Genomic DNA, 10,770 nt, shown 5'->3' with positions numbered 1-10,770 from the left:
TATTTGTGGAAACGGAAGTCAGAATCAAAGCCATGCCTTATTTTAAAAAGTATGAAGAAGTGACTAGCAAAAATATCTAGCTATAACTTTCCTCTTGGATTTAGATAAATTGTCCTAAAGTTATCAGTTTGTACCGCAGATGAGGACTACAGCCAAATTAAAAGACACTTGCTCCTGGGGATGAAAGCTATGGCAAACCTAGACAGCATACTAAAAAGCAGAGACATCACCCTGCCAACAAAAGTGCGTATAGTCAAGGCTATGGTTTTCCCAGTTGCAATGTATGGCTGTGAAAGTTGGACCAGAAGGCTGAGCGCCAAAGAATTGAGGCCTTTGAACTATAGTGCTGGAGAAGACTCCTATGAGTCCCTTGAACTGCAAGGCAATCAAACTGGTCAGTCCTAGAGATCAACCCTAACCCCTTCTTTAGAAGGACAGATCCTGAAAATGAAACTCAAGTACTTTGGCCACCTAATGAGAATGAGATAATTCAGTCTTTTTGCAAATACACAAGATGGGAGAAATGCTACTCGAGGATGTAATTCAAAATGATGCTTAATTTAAAAACAATGTTTAGAGAAATTGATAACTCAAGTACATATTTAACATCTCTTCCTGCAGGCCTGACAAGTTCTTTGCTGATTCCCTTTTTATGCCTATGCAGCATAAAGTGTTCCATTCATTTCTACTACTGGAACAATGAGCACAACCAACAAATGTTACATTTTCACAGGCAGATAAAAAGCTTCTAGTCTTTTTCTGACAAACAATTCTCTAGTGTAGAACAATACACAGTAGGAAGCACCGTTACCATGTCAGTGACAATTAGAGACCAAGTGAACTGACCGGATATGAATTGTAGCTGAAGCTGAAGCTTCCAATGCATTACCTTCCTGCTTGATTTTATACCATCCATTTGTATTTTATAATATTGAGAAATTCATCTCACAAAACTTGCACTAGGGGCTTGTTATTAATGGGTTAGTGGCAGTCATAATTGTAATACTGAATGTATAATTACAATTCTGAGGCCTGGGATTTTTATTCTTTTCCCTCTAGGATGATGAGCCATCAAATAACATTATATATTGCAAGTTGTTATAATTCACAAAGGAAAATTTTGTTGTTAAAACAAGACCTTATTCATACTACTACATTTTACTCATTTAATTGGGTTCTCTTAATCTAGTTTTAGGATTTGTGTAGAGACAGATCAATTTTTAGGTCATATTTATGCAGAAATATTGGAAATTCAAAAAGGTTGACAAACACTTAAGCTTCAGTGTATTTTCTGTGGCAGAAAAGTTACCAACCTTTATTGTACTGAAAGATACCCAACGCTACCATATTCTAATCAAAATGCTAGCCTGTACCTTTACAATTAAGATGCTGGAGTATATATATTCAAAAATAGAAAAAAGACTTAGGAAGCCATTATTAGAGCTTACTGCATTTATGTTTCCTCTGAAGCTATAGAATTGTTTGTATGACTGGGCAGTATCACCTCTTATTTTATCCCAAATACCCCGTCAGATAAATCAGGCTAAGATCAAGCAATTTAACACTCGTGAGCTCCATAGCTAAGTGGGAACTTGAATCTAACCATCCCAGTCTAATACTTAACCATCTCATTAGATAGGTAAAAAACTACTCTAGGATTAAATTACAATTTGGCAGACACTCCCTATGAAAATCATATCATCCACATCAGTACTGTATGGCCAGCAAACTAAGGTTTGTTTCTTAAGTCTTTTGCATTCTTAACACAGGATATTTAGACAACATATTAAATAACAGTTGTACGCTATTGTGTGGTATGTTTGTAATGATCTAGAAATGTAACAGAATACATTGAAACAATTTTTCCTAAATCCCATTTTATTTTTGTAATCCAGTATGAAAAGCCCATTTTCAAGAAAATTCTTATAAACAGATGCCAGTGGGTCTTAACCATTGATCTGGTAATTATGGCAAGCAGAAATTCCATTGGACATTAGGAGGATGTTGAAGTATCATTACTTAAAACCTCACTGGTAAACTAGCATGAACACTGAGGTTTCATCTCAGCTGAACAGTTTTTCGGAGCCAATAAACGTCTTCCACATGGTTCTTCCTCCGCAAGACTCCGCTATCTGAATTTACCTTTATCTTTCTTCTGGACAAGGAGACATACCTTGAAATACAGCATTGCTATTTTTATTTTCCGCCTCTGGGCTTGGTGAGTATCAAGAAGCATTCTTGGAAATAAAAATGCTAGGGGCATAAGCTCCGTAGCATGCCGTTTTTTTTATTTTAAAAGATTATGAAAAACCTCTGTACAGCAAGAAGTCTGACAGCTGCAAGAAAATTATTTGTAGGTACCTTGGCGCCTGTGGGCATCACAGCGTATCTTAAAATGCATCTCTTCATTATAAGATTTAGAACTCCTGCTTGCCATGATGACCAGATCAGTAGTTAGAATCAAGATTTAGCTATGGGAAGAAAGCTGGCAGTGGTCGATGGAAACATACTCTTGATATACTGAAGACCATCCCCTGCATTATTAATGAACATCGTCTAGAGCCAACAAGAGGCTTTCAAAACAAGACCTGGAATGAATGAATACCCCCTCTGCAGGTTGCATGCTATTAAAACAGAACACTTATACTGACAATTCTGACTATTATTAGTGTTTCAGCTTTCAAAAAACAAGTGAGACCGAGATGCCTCCTGATTTTGGTTTGTTAGAACTACCTCCCTAGCCTGGCCTACGCAGATGTACTGAGTTAAAATTCTCCCTAGCCTGGCCTACGCAGATGTACTGAGTTATATTTATATCTAAATATGCCTGCTTTGGAGAAACTATTTAAGGAGGCTTCATGCCAACTTGCATCTTATTCCAATATTCAAGAATTGTATTTGCAAGAGGCCATCTCAAGTGCATCAGAACTGTAACCACTCTAGGCCAGAACTGCAGGTGGGAGCTGCACAATGCAGTACCCAAATCAATCCTATTTCAAAATTAAGAACAGACGCTTTTTGTCCATGCCTATTGATTTCACATTATGGAAAGTCAATGTTTGCTAGGCCACTTATATTTCCTGCCAAGCTACTCGCAAATATGACACTGACAAGAGAGAAAGTTCATTCCTTTATTACAATCCACCGGCCAAATTCCAAAGAGGAGAGATTCACTTCAGTTCTTTTACTGCCAAACCTGGAGAAAAAAAGAGAAACACATACTGAAGAAGAGCAAAGAGGCAATATTCTCATTATTTCTGTTTGTAAAACTATCATTTTTAGCCATTTCCCCAAACACAAGTTGTCTAACTTTGAAAGGAGACCTTCTTGAGCAAGTGCAAGAGCATAATTTGCAGCCTCATAGTTTTTAATTGGTGGCTTGATATAAATGTCACTAAACATCTAAAATTATCTATGTTCTTCTTCAAAATGACATCTCTTTATTCTATCCAGCAGGGATGTTGAATCCGATGGCCTAAATGCAGCCTCCCAGCTCTATCATATTCCCTACTACACAAGTGACATTTAGACACAGGGTTTTAATGTCAGCTTATTAGGCTGACATTTCATTTGTATCTTGCTGCAAAACTCAAAACTCTCCCATTTGCCATATCCTTTGTAGATATTCATTACACTGCTTTTCAGTCATTTCCCTCTAAATCTGTTCTGTATGGTTAGCGCCCCCTCCCACCTTGTTGTCAATTCTGAAACAATACTGCTGCTCATACAAAATATGTATTATTTGGATGAATCTACTACAAATCTACTGCTTTCTTCTTTTTAAAAAAATGTTTTTTCCATAACCACTCTTACATTATTAATCTTACAGTGTATCATCTGGATACAAACCTACTGCTTTCTGTGTTTTCATTTTATTCAGTCACCTTATATTTTTAACACGAACTAAACACCGCTTTATTGTTTTCCTTAAATCTGAGTTATCCATTAAAAACAAGCTTTCATTTTGATATCAACAAGAAAAACATATTTTTATTTGTTAAGCAAACAGCACAGTAATTTAGTTTACAATGCAATGGAATTTAAGTGATTAAATCCCACTAACTTTGAAAGGATATGCTATATTCATTGACTGAAATCAATGGAAATTAAACTTCCTTAACTATAGTTTTCTTTTCAGGGGAAAAACACTATCCTTCTAAGAGATGCCTAATTAATTCAACAATATCAAGTGACTTCAGCCAGTTTATAGATTCAATTTTTTAAACATTTTAAAGTGCCTTTCAATTTTAAGTTAATATACCTGCAGATTAGGATCAATTTCAAATTAGTTTTGGGCATATAGTTTGGTTCTTGTTGAATGAAGAAAATGGTTTTTCAATTTATCAGTCACTAGTGTGGCTAAATGTTTCATTTTATTCATATCATCTAACAGTTCCATAAAAGTGTTGGAATAGTTCATCTTGAAATTTGCAGTTTGTGTCAAAATACAGATAATATTCAGACTGATTCTTTTACAGCTTCCCTAGAATTAGATCAAGAGATCCAATACCAATGCCTGGGTATGAAGCAAATTACCAAAGGAGTAATTCAACTGTGACAGAGGCATTTTTATTTAGTAATGCTGACTTTGGAATAATAATTTAATCAATGCTGGATAAAATAAGCAAATTTAGTTCACAGCTCAGCAGTTTCCCTGCACTTGGCTTTGACCTCAGACAAGAGCTGTAATCGGGAATGCCTTCATCCATCTTAGGTGACTAGTGAGAGAAGATATGGTCAGAATAACTGATGCCTTAATACTCCACATCTGGAAGATTGCAATAAGCTGAAAATTATTTAGAAATAACAAGAGCCATATTGCTGTAGCCAGGTTCCTTAGAGAAATTCCACTTAGGAAAATAGGACTACTTTATCTAAATTGCTTCTAGGATCAATTCAAACTGCTGGCAATGATATTCAAAGTTCATTATCAACTAAAATATCTACAGGGCTGTTTTTCCTACCCATGACTGCTTTGCTGGCTTCCCCTTCCCACTTCTTGAAGGTATCAATTAATTGACATTAAAAGGAGGAACTTTTAGCAATTCTGCCGGGCTCTGGAATTTCACATCAAGGTGGCCTCCCACTTTCATCTACTAAGGAGAAGTTAGGTGGGGGCTCCCCATTTTCTTTGATCTCTTAAAATGAATGAATCATCTAAATCAGTGGTTCTCAACCTTCCAATGCCTTTTATCCAGGTGTTCAGAGCATCTTATATAGTATCCTGTGAGACAGGATTGGCAAAAAGAGTGATCCAATTAGAATACCCATCATCTTATGAAAGAACAAATAGACAAAACTATACACTTAAAAACTCGCAATAAGGATCAACTGGCTAAAATATGGGACTATTTGCTTACTATTGATTTTATTGCATGTTGCACAATTCCACTTATAAGTCAGTTACCTGGTGGCAGAGACTGCTTCAGTTTTTCAGCCTTTTCCTTATCTGTGATGACCAGGGTGTACAGATATCGGCTGCAACGCACCTTGAACTTTACATTGTCTTTATTCTTCTTGATCTTAACAGCTATTGTATAAAAATATCAGGGTTATCATTATTCATTGATTATACTAAAGAAAAAACTACCTAGTAAGGAACAGAATTTAATGTAATTTTGAGACAGAACATTTTATTAGATCCACTTGATCTCATGACAACAGAGACAGTTGTGAAGTAGAACTAAGTTATCATACCTTTTAAAAAAAGTTTTTGTTTAAATACCATACTGGAATAATCTTGAGGCTAATACTTGTTACAGACTCATACGTATCAAAAATACATAAAAACAAGCCAAAAACTAGTTTCTGTGATTTTATTACTAATAATAAGTATAGGAAAGGCTTACAGTTTTAAGAGAAAATCTGTGAACCCTTTAGAATAATCTGTAAACCTGAAATATTGTGACCAGCAATGTGATATCAGCTTGACTTAAGGCCTATTGGTACCAGTAGATTTTTATACCCCAATAATATGCACTATACTTTTAAAGAACATTCTGAGGCAATATTCACTATCTTAGAGAAAATATGTGAAACCTTAGGATAATCTTACAAGTAAGATTTAGCTTAAGAGTAAGCTAAACTTAACTGCTCCAGGAATACAATACATTGGGATACTACAAAGAATCCAGGATGATGGCAAAAGATATGTAGGCTATTCTTATAATGTCCGGTGAAAATATTCATGGGTCTTCCATTAGGAACTATTCAATAAGTTACTGAAATAATTTCGATGGACAGAGAAGTCAAAAGGAATTTTTTTTGGAAAAAATAGAAATGTAATTTTTTGAGAAAACTATCACATTTCTGCAAATGATTCTCATCCCAACCAGCATGCCAGTTGTGCTATCATGATTTGGGGCTCCTCTGCATTTTCGGGATCAAGAGGGGAATAGTCTGGACTATACTGAGAAGTTGAACAGGAGTCTATTTGCCTATAAACTGTAACGTAAGTGAATTTGGGTCATGCAGCACAATGATCCCAAACACACAAGCATATCTACGAAGAATGACTGAAGCAAGAGAAAGTTTGCACTTTGGTATGGCCAAATCAAAGTCCCAATTTAACTCTAATGAATTGCCGCATGACCTAAAGCCAAAAGTTTCAGGTAAGGTAAAGGTTTCCCCTGTATCCAACTGTGGGCATGGTGCTCATCTGTTTCTTAGCTGAAGGAATCCAGCCAGTCATGTGACCAGCAGGACTATTCGCCAGGGCTGTCAAACTCCACACCGACGCCGTTTAGCAAAGGGGGGAAAAGTCCCGATAGTCACATGATGCCATCGTGGCGACGTGAGTATGACACCCCTGCTATACGCCAAGGTACATGGAAAACTGTTATCTTCCCACCGAAGTGGTACCTATCATAATTGAGTTGAAATAACTCCTTAAATAGGAAGAGCCCAAAATATCCCCAAATAAATTCACAGGATTAACAGGAACAGGAATCCCTTCCTTTGCTGAAATCACTGCTGCTTCAGGAAACATCACTAGTTATTATGTAAAGATTCACATACTTTTTCCATCAAGTGTTCAATTATGGATATTTCTAAAGGGCTCACAAGTTGTATGCAGTTCTGCAGTACATTTCTAAGTTTCAAATCCATTATAAAGAAAAGCTTTGATTCAAGCATAATAGAATTCCCAATCTGTTTCTAAAATCAAACATGCATAAAAATATGTTTAATGGCAATTTCTTAGCTGATTATAATGCCCTAGAAATTTACCATGGTTAAGTAATGCCAATGAAAGCTACTACAAAACTTTATGGTTTTTAAATGACTCTAAATGACGTAAATTAAAACTGCTTTGGGGAATGTTTCACTATTAAGCTTCCAATCATTTACTTAATGATGTTTTATATATGACAAAATATTCAGAGACATCACTTAAAGTGTTGGTAAAAAGAGCCACTGCTTTTAAAACATGGACAGAGGGAAAGAGAATGCATGACTAGGACATGTCTCTCCAAACACAGTATTTGGGCAAGATCTGGGTTGCTATGGTTGCTTTTACAAAGTTAATAGTGTCCACAATTAATATTAAAGAATACCATTCTAACGTAATTGATATTATATTTTCAGCATAAACTAAAATACAAGACTAAATCACACAACCATTATAATTAGTGAAACAAAGCAAAGAGCCCCAATTGGTACTCACATTTTGCATCTTTCCTCCTGGCAGTCAACAGAAAATCTTTGATCTCTTCAATTTTTCGAGGCTATAATAAATACAAGAATCAACATGACTCTGGCATCTAGTGTATTGTGAAAATACATTTTATTCCTGCAGTTTTAGCAAGAAGTAATGTCATATAAGAAAGCAGACAGGAATGTTAGCAATAAAGAATATCTGTAGCTCAGAGCTGAAATGAGGGGTCGGTCCTTGGTGCTCTCTGAACTTTATTGTTTACTTGCAGATGTTACATTACCAAACTAGGGAACATCACCAGTGCTAGTGCTGGGACAAGCACTGATGATGTTCCCTAGTTTGCATAATGAAAAGCCTGTAAGTCAGCGGTGTCAAACTGGCATATAGGAACTTTTCCCCCTTTGCTAAACCAGGCGGGGGCGGGGCCAGCACGTGATGCATCTGGCCCACAGGCCGCAAGTCTGACACCCCTGCTGTAAGTAAACAATAAAGCTCAGAGAGCACCAAGGACTGCTCAATGAATGTTAAGACATAACAACCCAGTGACTAAGAGAGATATTGTTATTTTATCTTATAAATTGTAACAGTGTAGGAAAGAAGAAATCTGAGAAACTCTTCACAATGTTCTGAGTGGCTTCACCTTAATGAGTTTGCTAATAAATGAGATCTTGGAAATTCCTCTCTGTTTCCATATTTGCTCCTAATACTAGCATTAAAGACATCTAACTGCTGTCTATGTAATTCTTGCCTGTTAATCTTGCTCACTATGACTTCAAAAATTATATCATCTGGACAAGTCTACTTCCCCATCCCTTTTCTCCTGAAGAGGATACAGGGGGATTGGTTGAATGCCATTTGGAGAAAACCTAGCAATTTTCCAATAAAAACGTTCATCATAAATTGTTTTTAAGGGTCAAGAGTCACTTGGGAGAAAACAGGCCTGACAACTAAAGGTAACTGGAGTATCTTCAAGCACGTCAAAAAAACCCAGTCCATCCCCATGAAAAGACTCGCTGGGATAACATATGGAACATTTTGTTGAAACTGCTACAACTTTCTTCAAGCTATAATTCTAAATCTTTCCTGTTGTTCCAGAATTGGAAAGGCTGATGGACTGATAGGCTTTTGATTAGTGTTTTATACAATTAAGACTTTTTAGCTGCTTTTGTAATTCCAACCTTTCTCCTAACTTGGAGTAAATAAAGTAACGAAGATCAATCAGAAGTTGGTGAAAGATTTCCATCTCCCTTTCCAAGTGGCATAAAATTTACCAAAATGAATATTCTATTCTGATTATCTACAGGCACATGGATCAAAGTATCTAGCTACAGCACAAAGGAAGATTGTTACTTTATTCTGCTTTTAGCCAGCAAAGCTCTCAATCAAAAGTAGCATGTTTCAAAAAGGTAGTACAGGTAGTGCTCGACTTACAACCAATTAAACCCAAAATGTCTATTGCTAAGCGAAACAGTTAAGTGCGTTTTGCCCCATTTTACAACATTTCTTGTCACAGGGGTTAAGGAATCACATGAGTTGCTAAGTTAGTAACCCAGCTATTTACTGTGAATCTGGCTTTCCCCACTGACTTTGTGTGAAAAACGGTCATATGTCAATTTTCAAATGGTCACACATTTGAGGACTACCAGTATTTTCACACCAAACTGTGTTCTTCCAGTTTCTTCTCCCCCAGTGCTAGTAACAGTACCTTTCATACACTTTCCTTATAGCAAGCAGAGATGGTTTCTTTGTGGCTATGTTAACTCCTCTGGGCTCAGATACTAACAGGCTCAAGTCAGGGTTACTACATTGATGGGAAACTTCCAGGATATCCTACAGATACAGACTGGATCACTAAGCTGAAAAAAATATCCTGGAAGAAGGCAATAGCTAACCACTTCCATGGTTTGTCTAGGACAGAGGTCTTCAAACTTGGCCCCTTTAAGACTTGTGAACTTCAACTCCCAGAATATGCTGGCTGCAGAATTCTGGGAGTTAGTCCACAAGTCTTAAAGTGGCCAAGTTTTGGGACCCCTGATCTAGGATAACCACATGGCCTTACAGTAGTACTAAGAGCCAAGCTACATCCGAAAACTTACATTTTTTTTTAGTTGCTTTCCATTACTAGTCTCCTAGAATAACCCTCCCCTCCCCCAGGTTTTGCTGCATTTAATATATGGAATGGAAATAAGAGAGAAATAGGATGTAATTATTTCTCTTACTTCATTTCCGTTCCATATATTAATTCAATGTAAAAAAACAACCCACAAATAAAACTATCCCTTATTTGTTTAAAAAGGTGTAGACGAAGTACGGGAACACATTTAAACATTAATGGAACATGAATGATGTTAGTATCAACATGCCCTTCGCGGAAAAAGGCATTTTCCCCTGTATCTTTTTCCAACCGACTTCTTTTAACTTTGGCATCATCAAAACAACCACAGATTCAGGAGCATCAGCCGCTTACCATGGTGAGGGCTTCTGGCCGCAGCTGCCTGCAGAACAGAAATCAAGAGTTAAGCGAGTTAATTGCCGGAATAGGGGGGGGGGGTTCAATCGCCGACTTATTTTCCGCCCCCCCTTTTCCGCGCCCCCCCCCCCAACATTCACGGTCACACATTCGGCACTTTAACGCTCCTCCTCCGCCCTCTTCCCAGTTGCCCCCACCTGTATTCTCCAAGGATGCCAACGGATTGTAACCGCTGCTTACCGAGAAGCTCGAAACAACTGCAACACCACCCGCGAGAGAAAAGAACAAGCACTTCCGCATCCGGGTAGTTAAACCCTGCTTTGAGCTTAAGCTACGGGAGCCGAGGAAGATCATAATAGCTAGCGAGCCAAACTAGCTGGAACTCGGTGGTGTTGGAGTGGAAGTTCGTGTAGCTTGTAAGCACTTTGTAGCTGGGTATTAGGGATGCCGTACTCATTGTAGGTGTCAAGTCAGTCTTGTATGTACGTGCAACTAGAAGCTTCAGACTAGAATTTGCTTACTTGGGAACTGTTCCTACCTGCGAATTTAGCGCAAAATGCGCACGCTATGAAAAGCAGCAGCGCTGGTACACTTTGCAGCAGCATGGATTAAATGCATAAAAAATTAAGCAACCATCACCATGAAG

The 10,770-nt window shown here is 37.4% G+C and overlaps 1 protein-coding gene across 2 annotated transcripts; it reads right to left on the bottom strand.

Annotated features, from left to right (window-relative positions):
- Window positions 1–3,117: 3,117 nt before the first annotated feature.
- Window positions 3,118–10,439, bottom strand: RPL38 (ribosomal protein L38). Of its 2 annotated transcripts, none has more exons than XM_032211807.1 (5): window positions 10,365–10,439; window positions 10,122–10,149; window positions 7,664–7,724; window positions 5,408–5,530; window positions 3,118–3,196 (listed from the first exon to the last, which is right to left on the bottom strand). In XM_032211807.1, exons 2-5 carry the CDS (start codon window positions 10,122–10,124, stop codon window positions 3,171–3,173), a joined length of 213 nt encoding a protein of 70 aa, XP_032067698.1. In that variant the 5' UTR covers window positions 10,125–10,149; window positions 10,365–10,439; the 3' UTR covers window positions 3,118–3,170. The 2 variants fall into 2 exon arrangements, with proteins under 2 accessions (XP_032067698.1, XP_032067697.1); XM_032211806.1 differs by having other exon boundaries at window positions 10,322–10,428.
- Between the last annotated feature and the right edge of the window lie 331 nt (window positions 10,440–10,770).

The sequence above is a fragment of the Thamnophis elegans genome, chromosome 2 (genome assembly GCF_009769535.1).
Source record: "Thamnophis elegans isolate rThaEle1 chromosome 2, rThaEle1.pri, whole genome shotgun sequence".
NCBI lineage: Eukaryota > Metazoa > Chordata > Lepidosauria > Squamata > Colubridae > Thamnophis > Thamnophis elegans.
This window is presented reverse-complemented; position numbering and strand designations above follow the sequence as displayed.

What these genes read in the sequence shown, in the direction of transcription:
- RPL38 (XM_032211807.1), bottom strand. An exon ending in CAGGAGGAAAGATGCAAAAT is followed by an intron (nt 5,531 to 7,663) that starts GTGAGTACCAAT and finishes TTTATACAATAG; the next exon opens with CTGTTAAGATCAAGAAGAAT. An exon ending in GAAGCAGTCTCTGCCACCAG is followed by an intron (nt 3,197 to 5,407) that starts GTAACTGACTTA and finishes TTTTTTCTCCAG; the next exon opens with GTTTGGCAGTAAAAGAACTG.